Genomic DNA, 18,435 nt, shown 5'->3' with positions numbered 1-18,435 from the left:
CTATAAACAATTTAGGACTATGGGTGGTGACTGGCAGGGAAGGTGTCTCGCTGGTTTTCAGATGGAGTTGATTTTAAAATAGTGTCATTCTGGCTCTCCCAGCCTCCTGCTTCCCTAACACTTCTAATGCTACTCAACCATCACCTCCTCCAAGAAGCCTTCCTTACTGAAACATGCACAGCTCAGAAAGACACTGCTTTTCTTTGAATTTCTGCAGGCCTTTAATTTTTGTGAGGAAATCTTATTCTTAGTGATATACTTCATGTCTCTCATCAGTACTCTATGTCTTGTTGTTCTTCATGTAATTAATTCTTTAAGGAAATCCATTATTTCTTTTAATAAAATATATACCTCCTAAGCCTTTGGTGGGGTTCTGGGTTGATCTGAGATAATATTCAGCATCATAGGCTCTTTCCACTCAATTTTTTCACCAACCACTTTTTCCCAGTGTTCCTTCTGTATCTCCTCACCTTTCATTTGTCTTCTACTCATTTTTTCATACTTCTAATTTTTAAAATGATATAGGTGCTTCGAGTAAAAAATATAATTGTGTTAAATAGATTCTAATTAAAAACAGTAGTTCTCTGTTCCTTTCCATTCTCACAATATAGTCCATACTTACCTTGAACTTGGTTCACTGTTTCTCCTGGTATTTACCTTCATAGGTCTAATTAATTTTTTTTTGAGACAGAGTCTTGCTCTATCACCCAGGCTGGATTGCAGTGCTGCAATATCAGCTCACTGCAACCTCTCCTTCCTGGGTTCAAGAGATTCTCCTGCCTCAGACTCCCAAGTAGCTGGGACTACAGGTGCCCACCACCATGCTGGCTAATTTTTTGTATTTTTAGTAGAGATGGGATTTTACCATCTTGGCCAGCCTGGTCTCAAACTGCAGGCCTCAAGTGATCTGCCTGCCTCAGCCTCCCAAAGTGATCGGATTACAGGCGTGAGCTACCATGCCTGGCAGATCTAATTAATTTTTAATGCAGTTCTCTGTTCATCATCAGATGAAGACATCTCTTACACTTTCTTTTTTTTTGATTCAAAGGTACATGTGCAGTGTTGTTGCGTGAGTATATTTTCTGATGCTGATGTTTGGGCTTCTAAAGATCCTGTCCCCCAAATTGTGCACATAGTACCTGATAGGTAGTCTTTCAACCTCTTCTTCCTCCCTACCTCCCCCTTTTGGAGTCCCGAGTGTCTGTTTTTCCATGTTTGTGTCCATGTGCACCTAACGTTTAGTTCTCACTTATAATTGAGAACACATGGTATTTGGGTATTTAGTTTTCTGTTTCTGCATTGGTTCACTTAGGAGAATGGCCTCCAGTTGCATCCATGTTGCTGCAAAGGACATGATTTTTCTCTTTTTTATTACTGCTTAGTATTCCATGGTATGTACATACCACATTGTCTTAATGAAATCCACCATTACTGGACACCTGGGTTGATTCCATGTCTTTGCTACTATGAATAGTGCTACAACGAACATATGAGTGCAGGTGTCTGTTTGGTAGAATAATTTATTTTCATTTGAGTATATACCCAGTAATGAGATTGCTGGGTCAAATATAATTGTATTATTGGTTCTTTGAGATCTCTCCAAACTGCTTTCCATAGGGACTGAGCTAATATACCTTCCCACCAATAATGTATGTGTTCCTTTTCTCCGCAGCCTTGACAGCATTCATCATTTTTCACTTTTTAATAACAGCCATTCTGACTGGTGTGAGATGCTATCTTATTGTGGTTTTGATTTGCATCTCTCTGATAATTAGCGATGTTGAGCATTTTTTCATATGTTTGTTTGGTCCCTTGTATGGTTTCTTTTGAGAAGTGTCTTTTCATGTCCTTTGCTCACTTTTTACTAGGGTTATTTGTGGGTTTTTTAAAATTGATTTGTTTACATTGCTTATAGAATCTGGTCATTAGTCCTTTGTCAGATGCATAATTTGCAGATCATTTATCCCTTTCTGTAGGTTGTCTATTTACTCTGTTGACTGTTTCATTTACTGGGCAGAAGTTTAGTTGAATTAAGTCCCACTTGTCAATTTTTTGTTTTGCTGCATTTGCCTTTGAGGACTTAGTCTTAATTTCTTTTAGGACCATGAGTGGTGACTGGCAGGGAAGGTGTCTCGCTGGTTTTCAGATGGAGTAGTTCCAAAAGAGTAATTCCTAGGTTTTCTTCCAGAATTTTTGTTGGAGGTCTACATGTAAGTCTTTAATCCATTTGATGTTAAATTTTTATATGATAAGTGGTAGGGGTCCAGTTTTACTCTTCTCCCTATGATTAGCCAGTTTTTCCGATATCATTTATTGAATAAAATATCACTTCCCCGTTGTTTATTTTTGTTAACTTTATCAAAGATCAGTTGGTGGTAGATGTGAAGCTTTATTTCAGGGTTCTGTCTTCTGTTCCATTTGTCTATGTGTCTTTTTTTTTTTTTTTAAACCAGTGGCATGCTGTTTTTGGTTACTATAGCCTTGTAGTATAGTTTGGAATCCAGTAATGTGATGTCTCTGAATTTGTTCTTTTTGTATACAATTGCTTTGGTTATTCAGGTTGTTTTTTGGTTCTACATGTGGTTTAGAATAGTTTTTTTCTAATCCTGTGAAGAATAATGTTGGTAATTTGGTAGGAATAGTGTTTAATCTGTAGATTGCTTTGAGCAGTATAGACATTTTAATGATGTTGATTTTTCCAGTCCACGAGCATGGGATACTTTTCCATTTGTTTGTGTCATCTATAATTTCTTTCATCAGTGTATTATACTTCTTCTTGCAGAGATTCTTAACCTCATTGGTTAGATGTATTTCTAACACCACTTATTGCTATGTGAAATCCTCAACACTGATTTCATCCCTGTCTCTCTCTCCTACTCATCCTTTCTTCAGGATATCTTTCATTATCTTTCTGAAAAAAAAAAAAAAATAAAAGGCCATTGTAAAACAAAGCTTGGGATGCCAGGTGCCGTGGCTCACGCCTGTAATCCCAGCACTTTGGAAGGCCAAGGTAGGCGGATCATGAGGTGAGGAGTTCGAGACCAGCCTGACCAACATAGTGAAACCCCACTAAAAATACAAAAAATTAGCCAGGCATGGTGGCGGGCACCTGTAGTCCCAGCTACTCAGGAGGCTGAGGCAGGAGAATCGCTTGAACCTGGGAGGTGAAGATTGCAGTGAGCCGAGATCCTGCCATTGCATTCCAGCCTGGGTGACAGAGCAAGACTGTCTCAAAAAAAAAAAAAAAAAGAAAAGGCTTGGGAAATTTTGTGTTACTGAAAATATCTTAATTCTATCTTCAAGCTTAAATGAAAGTTGACTGATTATAGAATTATAAGCAGAAAATTCTACAAATATGTATTTCTCCTTTACAGTTAAGTTTCTTGTGTTGATGCCATTTTTATTCCACAGCTTGGTATGTGTTTCTTCTAGAGAAAAGATCCTTTTTTGAAAATAATGTTCCAAAATTTCACCTTGATTGTTTTTGGAGTGGAGAATGAAGGCCTTCTTAATTTAATTCTATATCCTTTATTTTGGGATGATTTTGTGTGTTCTTTCTTCGATATTATGGTTCCCACCATTTTCTCTCTTTCTCATGGTGGAGTTTTGTAATTGGACATTGTGAGTTAATTCTTCAACATTCTTCGTCTTACATTCATAGTTTTTTTTCTTTAATTTATCCTCCACATATATACTATTTGTTATACTGTTTTAATTTGGTCTTTCATTATTTTATACATTTTTCATCCAATGATACTTTTACTTTGCTGAAACTCTGTTGCTTTTTCAGTCATTTTTAAAACATCAGGGAAATGAGAGATCTTAGTAGTGTGGACTTTGTGAGACATGTGACTGTGTTCTAGGAGATGAATCATCATAATGCCTAGAGAACCTAGACTAATCACAAAAGCATTTGGATTAATTGAGAACTTTCATATCTTTGTGTTGCCTCTTTCTACACCCCAACGGTGAAGTGTCATACACCATGGGTAGGTTCCATGGAAAGAATCAGTAGAAGTGTCAAGGAGAGGAGAAAAGAGAGGCTTAATTTTGAGTCACTGTGAAGTTTTGATTAACGCACAGGTCTGCATATTTTAATTTCTGAATTGAGACACTGAGCAATATTTTGTAGAAAGAGGAGAGCCATTGAAGGTTTACTTTAAATAAGCCTATGAGAAAGACATAGTTTTGTTTTCACAACATTGATTTTGTCCTAGAGTGTTAGGTACATAATAAGCAAAAGTGATTTCAACAAGAAAGTCTAGGTAGAGATAAGCAAAGCTTTGCAAAGAAAAAAAAAACATTTTGAGACCCTACATGAGCCAACAGGTGTGGGAGAGGCTGCAAGCAATAGAATCAAGAGACTGAGCATAAGTAAATCTTTTGTACCTGGTAAAGCTCTGTTTTCTTTTTATTTTAAGCCAGAGTTTGTTAAAAATAGTTGATATTTTCAACAAAGAAGATATATAGAATGTGAATCAAGCAGAAAGTTGATAGCAAGAGATGTATTGTCTTTGCAGTGTTAATGGTTCTGGGAGAATATGTCCAATGAGGATTAAAATACAGGCCCGCCCAGCTTTCTATCACTTTCTTACTTTCTTACTTTCTTACTACCACTCAGACTGCCCCTGACTATAGAGCTGCAGACTGTAGAATCTGGCTTGATTTCACTTTGCACTTTTTTTTTTTTTTGGAGGCAGAGTTCAGGTGGGAGTGTAGCCGCACGATCTTGGCTCACTGCTGCAAACTCTGCCTCCCGAGTTCAAGCCATTCTCTTGTTTCAGTCTCCTGAGTAGCTGGGATAACAAGTGTGTGTCAACATGCCCAGATAATTTTTGTATTTTTTGTAGAGACAGGGTTTCACTGTGTTGACCAGGCTGGTCTCAACCTCCTGGCCTCCAGTGATTCTTCCGCCTTAGCCTCCCAAAGTGCTGGGATTACATGCATGAGCCACTGGGCCCAGGTGTCACCTCACTCTCTTTAACAGCAGCTCCAGAAGAAAATCATATGTAGCACAAAACTGATGTGACTAATTTTATAAATATAAGAGTAACACAAATGAATGGCCTACAATCCCAAGCTTTGGAGGGCTGAAGAATTATAAGAGGAAGACTTGTGTGTCATAACATTTGAGATCTAATTTCTTAGCAATGTTCATGAAAATGTTAAATAAGATATGAATAAAAATTCTATATTAATTACTAAATGGCAGGTACTGTTGTAAGCCTCTTTTAATCCCACAACCACCATCCTATGATCCAGATGACCGTAATATTGATTGTAAATGAGGGACACTTTTGCGAATGAGAGGGAACCCTAAATGGGTGGGAAGCCAGGACAACGATGTAAGCCAGGACTGTCCTGAGCAAACGAATTTGTGGTCACCATGCTGTAAGGTGGCAGATCATTCAACCTCAGCTGCAGGAGACAGGACACAGAGATTCCATAGAACTTCATGGGACACAACCAGGAAGAGGCAGAACCAGGATATGAAGTCAGGTGTTGTGGCTCCACAGGCTTCTCTCAATATTATTTCACTCCTTAGCTGGACCCTGAGGGACCCATGCATCATGGCTCAGGTGGGTGCTGGTGTCCATGACTCTGCTGCCCTATGTGAACTCTGGTTTTTTTTTTTGTTTTTTTTTTTGAGATGGAGTCTCACTCTGTCACCCAGGCTAGAGTGCAGTGGTGTGATCTCAACTCACTGCAAGCTCTGCCTCCTGGGTTCAGGCCATTCTCCTACCTCAGCCTCCCAAGTAGCTGGGACTACAGGCACCTGCCACCATGCCTGGCTAATTTTTTTGTATTTTTAGTAGAGATGGGGTTTCACTGTGTTAGCCAGGATGGTCTCGATCTCCTGACCTCATGATCCACCCACCTTGGCCTCCCAAAGTGCGTGAACTCAGGATTTATTTCTGAACAAGCCCCATAGTTTTTTGCTTGGGATCTTTGCTCCCTGTGGACACCCCTCTTCCACTGCCCTTGACTCAGTCACTCTGGGTTGAACCACTTCATTCATTCCTGAAAGCACATCAAGGACCACACATGTAGAGAGCTGAAGGCCTGTGGGTTGTGACCAACTCAGCATTCCACTGGAGGCTATATGATCAAACAGCAAACTGTTTATCATGAATGCAGGATGTGGGCAAACTCGCTACTGCACCTGCCACCAGAAGGTTTGCTGAGGGCAATCACTCCCTGGTGCCATGCTCCTTGATGTTATCTACTTTGACATCTAGAGCCTACTGTTTGAAGGATGCAGTCTTGCAAGTTAAGGCAGCTTTTGCCTAAAATTAGTCCCACGTATCCTGCTGGTAAATGTCCCCAAATGCCAGTGGAACTTTGATAGGTTTGTCTAATGTAATTTTTTTTCTGACTGGGAGATCTAATCCTGCACTTCCTGGTGTTCCTGGAGTGAGGGAATCAATGCTTCTCCTGGGACCCATCCCTGAGACAGGGTTGTGGTCTGAACTGGGAATGCCCTCATTGTTTGAGGTGCCCAGGTCCGGATCCCCTTCTCATTTCCTGATGGGGGGGTGCCATTTTGATGAAATTTTGAGCGGCATTCATTAGCCCAATGATTTTCTTTGTTACAGCAAGGACAGAGTCCTGGAGTTTTTTCCACTGGTGGGGGAACTACATTATAAGACCCTTTATGTCCTGAGATCTGGCAACATTCCTTTTTAAAATGTCCAGTTTTTACACAATTATAACATTTTCCTACTTTTGGGCTTAATCCTTGGCTCCTTTCAGAATTGTCAATTACTAAATTAGCCATTGCTTGAGCTAAAATTGCAGAGTGATGAAGCTCAGTTCCTACATCCTGACAAGCTCTGAGAAAATTTCCCAAGTTTTTTGTACACCTCACAGGTGCCAGTGCACATTTACAATCCGCATTTGAATTCTCAAAAGCTAAAGATAAGGTCAGCATTTCTGCAGCAGTGGTATGAGGAGTTTGACGCTTCACTACTGCTTGTAATCTTGAAAGAAATTGTTCACTGGGCTCCTGTGACCCTTTCATGATATGTAGAAAGGATTGTACTGGGACTCCATCTTCAGGAATTGTGGCCAAGGCACATTTAGTGGCCTGTGCACACTGCTGATAAGCAGGGTCTGGGAGTGCCATTTGATGTTCCAGGTCTGAATAAGGACCATTACCTAAGAGCATATTCTCTGTAATGTCTCCGTGTCCAGCAGCACAGTTCTGTCTAGCCTGGTCTGCAAACATTTCTTGCCAATTTAAATTTCATGTCAGATATGCACTAGCAGACAAACAAGTTCAAGCCAAGTGTTTTACATCAAAGGTTAGAAAGCGCATATCACCAAATACAGATTCTAGCAATCCTAAAGTGAATGGGCTCTGTATCCCATTATTAACTACACTAGTTTTTAATTCCTTCAACAACTTAAACTCTAGGTGGGGGATGTGTTCATGAGTACACTGCAGTGGATTATTTGGATCATGACTTATGGAAATAGGAAAAACGCAAGGTCCTAAGGGCTCTCTAGCTATGGCAGCAGAGTGTAACGTTCTTTGTATTGGGGTCTCTATTTCTGCTACTGAAGGAGGCGGTACAGATGTTTCTGCTATTGGAGGGGTGGTATAGGCCAATTTTTATCCTCCCTCTCCTGTTTTTTATTTTCAAAGATTCTTTCAGATTTTTAGACTTAAAACATGATACCTGCTGTCCAGCAGAATAAGAAGGAGATAATGGCAGAAGGAGAGTAGGGACCAAACTCCAAGTGGAGAAAACAGAAGAATCAACTTTAAGACCTTTTTGATGAGCCTGTTTTAATCCTTCTGCTCTGTCCCAATTTTCCACATCAAGAGTGCCTGCCTGTGAAAACCATGGATTATGCATAATAACTTCCTGCAGAAACTTTGTGTCTGCGAATTAACCTGAGCTCCAAACTGTCTCAACAGAACTTTAAGAAACTGCACATAACATTTTTCTTCAATAGACAAATTCTGTCCCATGTTACCCTGATTCAGAAAACTTCCCATTCCCAGTACTTCTTTAGAGCACTGACCTTGTTTCACTCCCAGTACCTCTTTAGGGCACTGGCCTTATATCCACTGCTGGCAGACTCATCCCAGGGTCCCCGTTTGTCTTGTCAACTTCAGTTCCTCTGCTCCAGCAGACCTTTTTTGTTCATGTCCTCGAAGTCCCTGTTCAGGCGCCACTTGACACAGCCCCAGTCCCTGTTGGACTGAACAAAGGGGGATGAACACAGGAATAAAGATAAAGACAGGAGAGTATATTTGGAAGAAGGGGTCAGGGGGCTCCTTGCTTTTAGTGAACAAGGGCCCTAAGCTTTTACAGCCCATCGTATTTATTAGGTAAAAGAGATAGCAAGAAGGGGGTGTGGTTGTCGGTCAGCAGCTTGATTTACAGCAGGCTTGCAAGACTGCATTCTTCAAACAGTAGGCTCTAGATGTCCCAGTAGGTAACATCAAGGAGCATGGCACCACGGAGTGATTGCCCTCAGCAAACCTTCTGGTGGCAGGTGCAGTCACAAGTTTGCCCACATCCTGCATTCATGATAAACAGTTTGCTGTTTGATCATATAGCCTCCAGTGGAATGCTGAGTTGGTCACGACCCATGGATCTTTGGCTCTCTACACACGCAGGTCTTGTGTTCTTTGCTGATCCCTGCATCTCCAGGGATCTCCTCCTTCACAGGACCCTGTGGCTCTCTGTGGGCAGCTCCCTTCTGACATCTCCAGATCCCTGATGTTGACTCCTCCTTTCTGTTCATGCTTCTTGAGAGCAAGTCCTGTGCACATCCTCTCTTTGCATGGCAACATCATATGGTATGGGCCTAATGAACAATTTTTAATTATTTTTCAGAGCAGAATTTGCTGTTTGCAAGAGTTCACTGATGATATTACATGTTATGTTATAAGGTGTATTTAGAAATAGGTGCTCATCTACATTTGAATCTTTAGTAAAGGCAGGGATCAGATGCAACACTAACCACACATCACGGTCACATTCTGGACACTAACACCAATGATGTTCTTTGTTGGGTGAGGACTTTGGGATCAGGGTGGGAGGAAATCAGCTAAAAGAAGAGGTAGTTGGAGACTGTACCACTAGTGCCTAGGCCACCTCAGTGTCCTTTTTCCCCAAAAGTGACTGTTACCATAACAGCATATGACTTGGATTTATCTAATGAGTTTGGACCAGGAGCTGAATTTGGAAGCAGAGCCAGAATCAGGTGTCAGCCCCTGGCTAATTCTCCTTGGCTCCCTCACCAAACCCTGAACTTTACTCAACCTAACATTTCCCTATAGTATGTGGCTAAAAGTTAATCCTGTACATGTGTGACTGCTGATTTGGTTCTTCAAATATCTGCACTAACATTTTCATCATCAAGTTGGTATTTGTTTTATTTTCAATGTCCCTATTTTCTTGTACCTGTAGTAATCCCAACTTTGTGGAAGTCTGATCATTAGAAGTATTAGTATAGTTGTATAGCAGAACTGACAAGGTTTCCCACTCCAAAGCAGTGACTTTCAACTAGGACACATCTACTCCCAACTTTCCCCATCCCTGCAGACATTAGTCTGGAGATGTTTTTGGTTGTCACAGCTGTATGGCAGCCCAGACACTATTGGCATCAAGTGGGCAGAGAACAGGGGTGCTGCTGAACCTCCTACAATGCACAGGACAGATCCCACAAGAAAGGATTACTTGCCCTCTATGTCACTACTGCTAAGATTGAGAAACCCTGTGCTAGAGAAATATCTGTGAGCCTTCAAGATGCCAAAAAGAGTGTGAGCATCTTTGTCCTCCAGGGGGCTGGCTCAGCCTTCTGTCCATGCCTTTGCCCAGGCTGCTCCATGCACCTGGAGGCCCTGCTTCCTCTGCTTGCCATCCTCATCTTCTTGGTGCTTCATGGTCCAACTCAGCCATCACCTCTTCTGCAAGCCTTCCTTGATATTTCCTTGAATGTCTGCAGGCTTTTAATTTGTGTAGTAAGATCTCATCTCAGTGATATACATTGTGTCTTTCTTTAGTTCTACATCCTGTCTTCCCATTCAACTTGCTAATTAATTCTTTAAGGAAATTCATTAATTCTTTCAACAAAATATACTATCTTCCTCCATGGTACAGTGTGGTGTAGATTCTGCTTTGACCTGAGGCCATTTGCATCTTCTTAACTTCTTTTTGCCAAATTATCTCCTCTCTGCCCACTTTTTTGCCACTTTTCTTCTATGCTCCCTTTCCTTTTGATTTGTTTTCCAACATCCTTTTTTTTACAGTTTTAATTTTTAAAAAGTTGATATAGATGCATGTTTTGAAAAGGAATATAATGCAAAAAAGTGTTTTATTAAAAGTGATTATTCCTTGCCCTTCCTCTGCAGACCTCCCAGTCCCATTCTCACTTTCAGCTTGTTTTCCTGTGGGGGTATTTCCGTGTTCTCAATAATCTTTTCTTGCTGTTCTGTTGATGTATCCAGTAACTCCTATTATAATCCCTGTGTATCCAATCCCACATCTTTGCCTTTCTTGTTCTACTTCTTTTTGGTGGAGCATATCCTACAATAACTTTCTGAAAAGAAGTGCATTGGTGATAAAATGTTTGCAGATTTGCATGCCTGAAAATATCTTTATTTTGTCTTCATGCTTGAATAATTGTAGCCTGGATGTAGATTCACATCTGTGTAGAATTACAGGTTGAAATACTCTGAATTCTGAGTGTTACTGCTCTGCCTTCCTGTTCTTGTGTTGGTTCCATTATTATTCCCCATTCTTGTAAGTGTCTCGCTGTTTCTTTCAAAAAAAAAAGTGGGGGGCTTTTATTTAAGATGATGTTCCAAAATATGATCAAAATTGTTTTGGTATGGGAAATCAGTGGATTTCTATAGATTTTTCAATCTTTTTATTCTAGAAAATTACCTAGGTAGTGTGGGCTTTCAGAAGCACTCATGGAACTGTCCAGGACACAAAGCATCTGACAGACCCAGAGAGCCTGAACCAACACAAAACAGGGCAAGTCAATTCAGAACTTTCTGATTTCCTTCTCTTTCCTCTTTTCCTAGATTCTAACTCTGTCAGAAACCATGGTTAGTTCATTGGGAGAGAATAGATGGAAGTATAAAGAAAGAAAGAAAGAAAACAACATGTATTCTTAAACAATGTGAGGTTGTGATTATTACAAAAACTTGAATATTCTAATTTATGAATTGAGATATTGAGCTTTATTTCATTAAAAGAAAATTGAGATCCATTGAAGATATACTTTAAAGATGCCTATAACGAAACCTAAGCTTTGTTATCAGAATAATGGGCTTATCAGGCCAGGTGCGGTGGCTCACACCTGTAATCCCAGCACTTTGGGAGGCCGAGGTGGGTGGATCACCTGAATTCAGGAGTTCGAGACCAGTCTGACCAATATGGAGAAACCCCATCTTTACTAAAAAATACAAAATTAGCTGGGCGTGGTAGTGCATGCCTGTAATCCCAGCTACTCGGGAGGCTGAGGCAGGAGAATCACTTGAACCCAGCCTGGGCAACAAGAGCAAAACCCCATCTCAAAAAAAAAAAAAAAAAAAAAAAAGAATATTGGGCATATCATAAAATGCCAGATGGAGCATAGGGACAAGATGTTTGAGAAAAAGAGCCTAGGCAGAGATTGATAATATTTGTCCAGGGGGGAAATTATGAGACTCTACTTAGTTCAATGGTCATGGGAGACAGCCTTAAGGGGTAAAAGTCTGGAGACCTTGCATGGGTGAATCCTACATCCTTGGTAAACATCAATCTCAGGTTTCTGGATTAGATTTTCTTAGAAATTGTGATACCTCCATCAAAGAAGCAATCCAGGAAGTGAATCAATGAGAGCATGGACTTGGAGAGAAGTGCTGACTGTGGGATGCCGACAGGTCTTGGTCGGGGGTGTGTCCAGAGGTAAAATACAGGCCCAGCTCCCCTTCACAGGTATCTTCCTGCTGCCTCCCAGACAGCAGCAACCCTTAGAGTGTTTTGTTTTGCTTTGTTTTTTTTGATTGTGTGTGCTTTTTTTTCTTTTTTGACGGAGTCTTACTCTGTCAGGCTGGAGTGCAGTGGCGCGATCTCGGCTCACTGCAACCTCTGCTTCCTTGGTTCAAGCAATCCTCTTGATTCAGCCTTCCAAGTAGCTGGGACTACAGGTGCACACCACCATACCCAGCTGATTTTTGTATTTTTAGTAGAGACAGGGTTTCACCATGTTGGCCAGGATGGTCTCGATCTCTTGATCTCGTGATCCACCTGCCTCAGCCTCCCAAACCGCTGGGATTACAGGCATGAGCCACCATGCCCTGCCCTTTTCAAACCATTTTTAAGTGTATAATTCAGTGGCCTTAAAGGCATTCACAACGTTTCACAATATTCCTTCCCAGAAAATTATTATCATCCCAATCAGGAACTCAATAGCCCTTAAATAATGACTCCTAATGCCCTCCTTCCCTGCCCCAGCCTGTGCAGTCTTACTGAATTTCACATCACACTCTTTTAATAGCAACTCAGGAAGGAAAACCTTACCACAGATGATCCCTATGTGATTAGCTGTATAATGGTGAAAAGAGTGAGCACTTTGCCATCTCCAATCTTTAAAAGCGATGAAAGTAGCTAAGGAAAAGGCCTCCAGGTCACAGCCCTGGTGATGCTGGGAGTCCTGTGAGTATCACAAGGGACTCTTGTCCCAGATATTGCCTCCCCAGGTCACTGGATGACTGCACCCATAGAGCTGAAGGCACAAGAACAGGGACTGCAGGAGCTCTACTTGCACAGAGATTGACACATATACACTAGATGGAGCCTGGGCATCACTTGATTTCGACAGCTTCCCAGTGGATTCCAAAACAGAACCAGGGTTGAGGACCACTGGATAGGGCATTCGTCATTCTCATGTTCATTAGTGGGAACAATCTTGGACCTTCTTGAGCACTAGTGATGATGAAGTGAGAGAGAACTTGGAATTCTTCCAACAAAATGCATATCAGGATGATCAATGACTAGAAACTTCTAGTAGTTGTAAGCATTATAATAATGATTGTTATAATTTGTTGAGTGCTTTATAGTATTAATGTATTTAATATGTTCTCACAACAATGCTGTGATATGCATCCTATATCACAGAAAGGTAAACCGATAATAAAAGAGGAATGTCTAGGCATGTGGGTGCACATGTGTATAAAGATAAAATATAAGGTGTGGATATCTGAGAGGGCTTCACAGAGGAGGAGGCATATGAAGTGGATTCTATAGATGAGGTTGTCAGATGTCATCGTGAGAGATGGCTATACAGGGAAAGGGAGACCCCTATGCACTTATGCAGGGGTGTGACTCACATGAGGCCCAAAAAATGAGATATAAACAAGTATGGCTGAGCACAGAGTGCCCCAGGGAAGAGGAGAGGAGGAGATAAAGCCTCCCAGAAGCAGGTCTTGCAGGTCCTTGTGTGCAACACAAGGGTGTGGACTCGCTCCTCCAGCAGTGGTTCCTCTCTGGTTTTCTCCCAGTGATTTGAGAGCTCCATAAATCCTTGTATCTGCCACACACAACAGCACGCTATGCCTGCTGATAGTAAGTTTGATATATCTTGGTTCTATCTTTAAGTGTACATAATTTCTGGTGTGATTAAAATACAAATTTCTTTTAAAAGCAATGGTTAATTAATAACTGTTATCTACCCTCCTGCCAATTGTGTAATGGTGACTATTATCATAAAAAGATGGGCTTGGGGTAAAAAATAATTTCCCTTACTTGAAAGCCTTGAGAACCAGTGCCCTCTGGTCATTTAGAGTTGTTGAAAAGAGAATAGGATCACATTTTAAATTTAGGAGACTTACCTTGGCATGAATGAGGAGGATGTATAGTAAGAAGAGTTCATAGAGGCTGCAAGACAATGTAGGAGAATTTGGTCAGAGCTGGGGAGGACATAGACCAGACTGTGATATGATTGTGTGATGGGAAAGAAGGAACTCGTAAAGGTGATTCTGGGGCAATGGAGGGAATAGAACACAGTGCACTGTTAGGAGTCAGGAGGGAGGGGAGCTGTCGTTGGCTGCCTCATGCCCACCCTGAAAGATACCCACATCCTAGTTCCTGAAATCTGTGAATGTTCCATTATATGACCAAAAAAGCACTTGGCAGACACGATCAAACATAATGAGATGGGGTGTTATTCTGAATAATCTGCAGGGTCCCAAAACCAAACCTGTGTATTTTGTGATTAAAAGTCAGGGTGGTGGCTCACGTCTGTAATCCCAGCACTTTGGGAGGCCGAGGTGGGTGGATCACGAGGTCAGGAGATCAAGACCATCCTGGCTAACACGGTGAAACCCCATCTCTACTAAAAATACAAAAAATTAGCCGAGCATGGTGGCGGGTGCCTGTAGTCCCAGCTACTCGGGAGTCTGAGGCAGGAGAACAGCGTGAACCCGGGAAGTGGAGCTTGCAGTGAGCCGAAATGGTGCCACTGCACTCCAGCCTGGGCGACAGAACGAGACTCCGTCTCAAAAAAAAAAAAAAAAAAAAAAAAGCCAAGGTGGGTGGGGTTGATGTAGAAAGAAAAGAAGGGAACATATTATGGAGGCAGAGGTTGGAGTGATGTGGCCACAGGACCAGGACAATTATTAGCCCAGAAGCCAGAAGCAACCCTTAGTGAATTCCCCCCAAGAGTCCCCAGAGGCAGCGGAGCCCTGCTGCCCCCTGACGTCTTCACAGTGATACTAATGTTGGGACTTCTGACCCCCAGAGATGCCTGAGAATCAGTCGTTTTAAGCCATGAAGTTTGCAGATTTTTGTTCCAGTAGTCACAGGACACCAAGCAGGGAAACTGTGGTGTCTCTCTGTGTCCTGGTCAGGGGGCTTGCTGGGTGGGTGCCTTAGCCTGGATGGGCTCATGGAAGGGAGAGCAGGCTGGGGGCAGACCCCGTGCTCAGTTTTACATCCTGCTCCTGAAATGACTGTGGAGTGCGCACTGGGAGCTGTCCAGTTGTCAGGGGGTGCTGGTCTCTGGAGCTCTTGGGAGAGCTTGAGGAAGGAAGCATTCACCTCAGGTGCTGGTGAGTGATGCAGACGCTGAGGAGTGCTCTGAGCATGGGGAGTAAAACAATGTGAACTCCAGGTTGAAACCTAAAGAGGCCCCCAAATTGTGATAAGTGGAAAATGAAGTATACTGGACATGACGGGGTAGAGAAAGCATAGTGCAGAGAGAGGACCAAGCAGGCTGACTGTGGGTCTGAGGGGACATCAGAGTAAAGTCACTGATAGGTGGGAACCCTCGGCCTGGATACCCATTCAGGCTGGGGGTTCTCTCAGTGTAAGACCAGCGGAACATTTCAATTCCTGTGTCCTTGTTACCATGGTTTTTATTCACGGCTGCAAGATGGGAAATCTGTAAGGAATGCAGGATAATTCCTACCAAATATTCCCCTCTGTGACACCTGGACTCAGGCCCCATTAGTAACAGGATGCTGGTTCTCTGGAGTTACTTATCACCCACAGCAAAAGGCCACTCCACTATGGAAACCACCCTGTACTCAAGGCTCGAGACTGCAGGATTATAACAAGACCAGTGGAGACGTGGAGAGCAAGTGATTTATTAAAGCAAGACGTTGAAATCTTTACATTCTGCAGTGAAGATCAGGGTATCATTGAAAGACAGTGGAAACCAGGATGAAAGTTTTTACATGTCACACACTACATTTCTTCAGTATTTTCACCTAAAATAGAAAAAGAAAAAAGAAGGTGGGGTCAGTCATGCTGCTGCTGGAGATGACAGGCTCACATCCAAGAGGCCAGTGGGATTCTGCCCCCAAAGGCAATTGGAAGGGCAGAGGCAAAAACTCAGTTTGGAAAACTGAGGCCTAGACCTGGTGGCCTCACAGCACCCATGCCGGCGATGGAGCAGCCTTTTCTTGCCAGGCCAATAGCCCTGGGGTGATCCAGGAGTGAGGCCCAGGATCCTTATGGAAGCAAGTGACGAGGGGTGGACAGAGCAGCAAGAGGTTATTGTCTGGGCTGTGCCAGGGCTTGGAGTCTCCTGTTTCCTACAATGAGGGACCCAGGACTGAGAGGTTGGTCAGGGCTGAGAGGGCTTCTGGGAAGCTTGGTTTCCAGGAGACTCCAGCCTCCCCATGTGGGAATTCTGCCTCAGGGCCCGAGCACCTCTCAGCCCTGAGCCTGCAGCTTCCATGAGCATTTGCAGCCAAACCTCAGGACAGCAACTCAGAGGCAGCCAGGCAGAGAGGCCCCTGGAAAACCTCTGATTTCTTGAGAAAGACAGAGTGAGAACATCCCGCTTCCATGGTACTGCAGGAGGTAGACTAGCTAGGGTCTTGGACCACTGGCCATGGTCAGGAGAGCGTCGTGGGTGTAGAGGGGAGTATGGGGTCTCAGGAGCTGGGAGGGGCTCCTTCCTGGCTCTGCAGAAGCTGCAGAGAAGCCCAGCCTGCCAGTGCTACATCTGCAGGAGCCCCTGCTCTATGTCCCTCCCTGCCTTCCTCTCCCTGTTCAAGGCTCCCATGCTCCCCAGGACATTACACGGTGACTGTGTCCATGGCATGAGGGCAATTTGGTCTCAGGAAAGCTCCCAGCAGCGAGGCGGCCATGCTTGGCCCTTTACCCTTTCTGCCTGAGCCCGGGCTCACTCCCCATGTCCTCAGCACACTCTGGGGACATGGCATCCAGGCAGGTGACATGAGAAGGAGGAACATGCAGGAGGCTGTGTGCAGTTGAGTTGAATTCTGCAGGTGAAATGGTAGCACCCACCCTGTGGCCCCAGGTGACCTTCTCAAGAGGTGACCAGCAAGGCAGCTGCCCCACCACCTGTGTCCCCCACAGAGCAGCAAGCTGACCTCACTTCATACTGTGCAGCTGACCAGAAGCCTTGACAAATAAAGGAGAAGGAAATTACCAGGACTTCTGCAATGAGGCCTCGTTTCTGAAGGGACATCTGATCCGTGCATCCCTTCACTCCTAACTTGGCTGCAACAGCTTCCGGAGGGGCATCAAATTTGGCAAGACTTAACTTGAACAGAGGTTCACTAATGAAGAAGAAGTCTAACAGCTCAGAAACAAGAGCTGGGCAGACCTCGGCATTGGCTGCAGCAAAAGAATAAAAATATAGTTGATGTTAGGAAAGTCGATTTTTCTCTTTGGCTCCCTGACGTTAGACCAGACAGGATCCCCTGGGTTATATGTTCACATACATTTGTTGTGCTGATGACAATGCCAGACCCTTCAGGTGTGACTTCCTCAAGCTCTCACAATAAAGGAAAGCACTTCATATCAACAGCCAAACTCTTTTTTTTCCCTTTGTCACCCAGGCTGGAATTCAGTAGCTCAATCATGGCTCACTGCAGCCTCTACCTCCTGGGCTCAAGCGATATCCCCATCTCAGCCCCTCAAGTAGCTGAGACTACTGGTGCATGTCACCACGTCCAGCTGATTTTTCATATTTCTTTTGGTAAAGCTGGAGTTTCGCCACGTTGCCTAGGCTGGACTCAAACTCCTGAGCTCAAGCAATTCACTCTCCTTGACCTTCCAAAGTGCTAGGATTACAGGCATGAGCCGCCATGCTCAGCCCACAGCTAGACTCTTTTGACAGTATTAATCTTTCTTACTCCATTCTCATAGCCGCTCCTGGCAGAAGCGCTAACTACCAGTGATAGGAGGAGGCTCAGGGAGGGTGAGCATTGTGCCCAAGGTCAAAGGGCTGGGAAGTGGCGGAGCCCAGATTCACCCCAGACCTCACATTACATCATCTGACACAGATCCCACCCAGGAGTGAAGCTCAGGCAGAAGAATTCCTAATATTTGCCTGCACTGATTTTCAATAAAACTTTGTAGGTGCTGGGGAGTAGAAGAAATAGCTCTGAACTTGATGAGGGGCTTGTTCAACAAGCACAGAAAAAGGTTTGGAATTTTGGTTTTGTGCAGATCCTAACCCCAGCCTGAATAGGTGACCTCGTGCTCGGAAGAGGGTGCTTCCCAGGGGCTGGAGCTGGACTCATGACTGATGTACTCACCCTGGTAGCAGCAGAGGGCCAGCGTGACCAGCAGGAGACACACCGACAGCTTCATGGTGGCTTGTTCTGCTGTGAGCTCAGCTTTCACAAACAATGAGTGATTTGGACTCCACCCCAGGAGCCTGTGGAGCTGCAGAGCCCAGGGCTATTTGTACCTAGGGAGTCTAGCTGGTACTGGTCATGAGGCCTGGCTCCCAGCCCACCTCTCCTTCCCAGGGCTGTTGCCATCCATCTGTGTCACCTCCCCATGCCTCCCTGCACCCTGACTGGGGCAGAGCACAGGAGGGTAGCCCTGCAGGAACTCTGCTCTGTGTTCCAGGTGAATGTTCAGGCACCTCTGGAAATATTCCTGGGATTCTGTTTCCTTCTGAGTTTTGCTGATTATTTTTTTTCTTTGTATCAGTTCA

At 43.6% G+C, this 18,435-nt stretch overlaps 1 protein-coding gene across 1 annotated transcript; it reads right to left on the bottom strand.

The window, feature by feature from the left end:
- Window positions 1-15,578: 15,578 nt before the first annotated feature.
- On the bottom strand, window positions 15,579-18,152 carry SCGB1D2 (secretoglobin family 1D member 2). Its single transcript, XM_016922437.2, has 3 exons — window positions 18,029-18,152; window positions 16,915-17,102; window positions 15,579-15,721 (listed from the first exon to the last, which is right to left on the bottom strand). The coding sequence occupies exons 1-3, from the start codon at window positions 18,081-18,083 to the stop codon at window positions 15,692-15,694; spliced, it is 273 nt and encodes a 90-aa protein (XP_016777926.1). The 5' UTR covers window positions 18,084-18,152; the 3' UTR covers window positions 15,579-15,691.
- Window positions 18,153-18,435: the final 283 nt, after the last annotated feature.

Source organism: Pan troglodytes, chromosome 9 (genome assembly GCF_028858775.2).
Source record: "Pan troglodytes isolate AG18354 chromosome 9, NHGRI_mPanTro3-v2.0_pri, whole genome shotgun sequence".
Classification (NCBI taxonomy): Eukaryota; Metazoa; Chordata; class Mammalia; order Primates; family Hominidae; genus Pan; species Pan troglodytes.
This window is presented reverse-complemented; position numbering and strand designations above follow the sequence as displayed.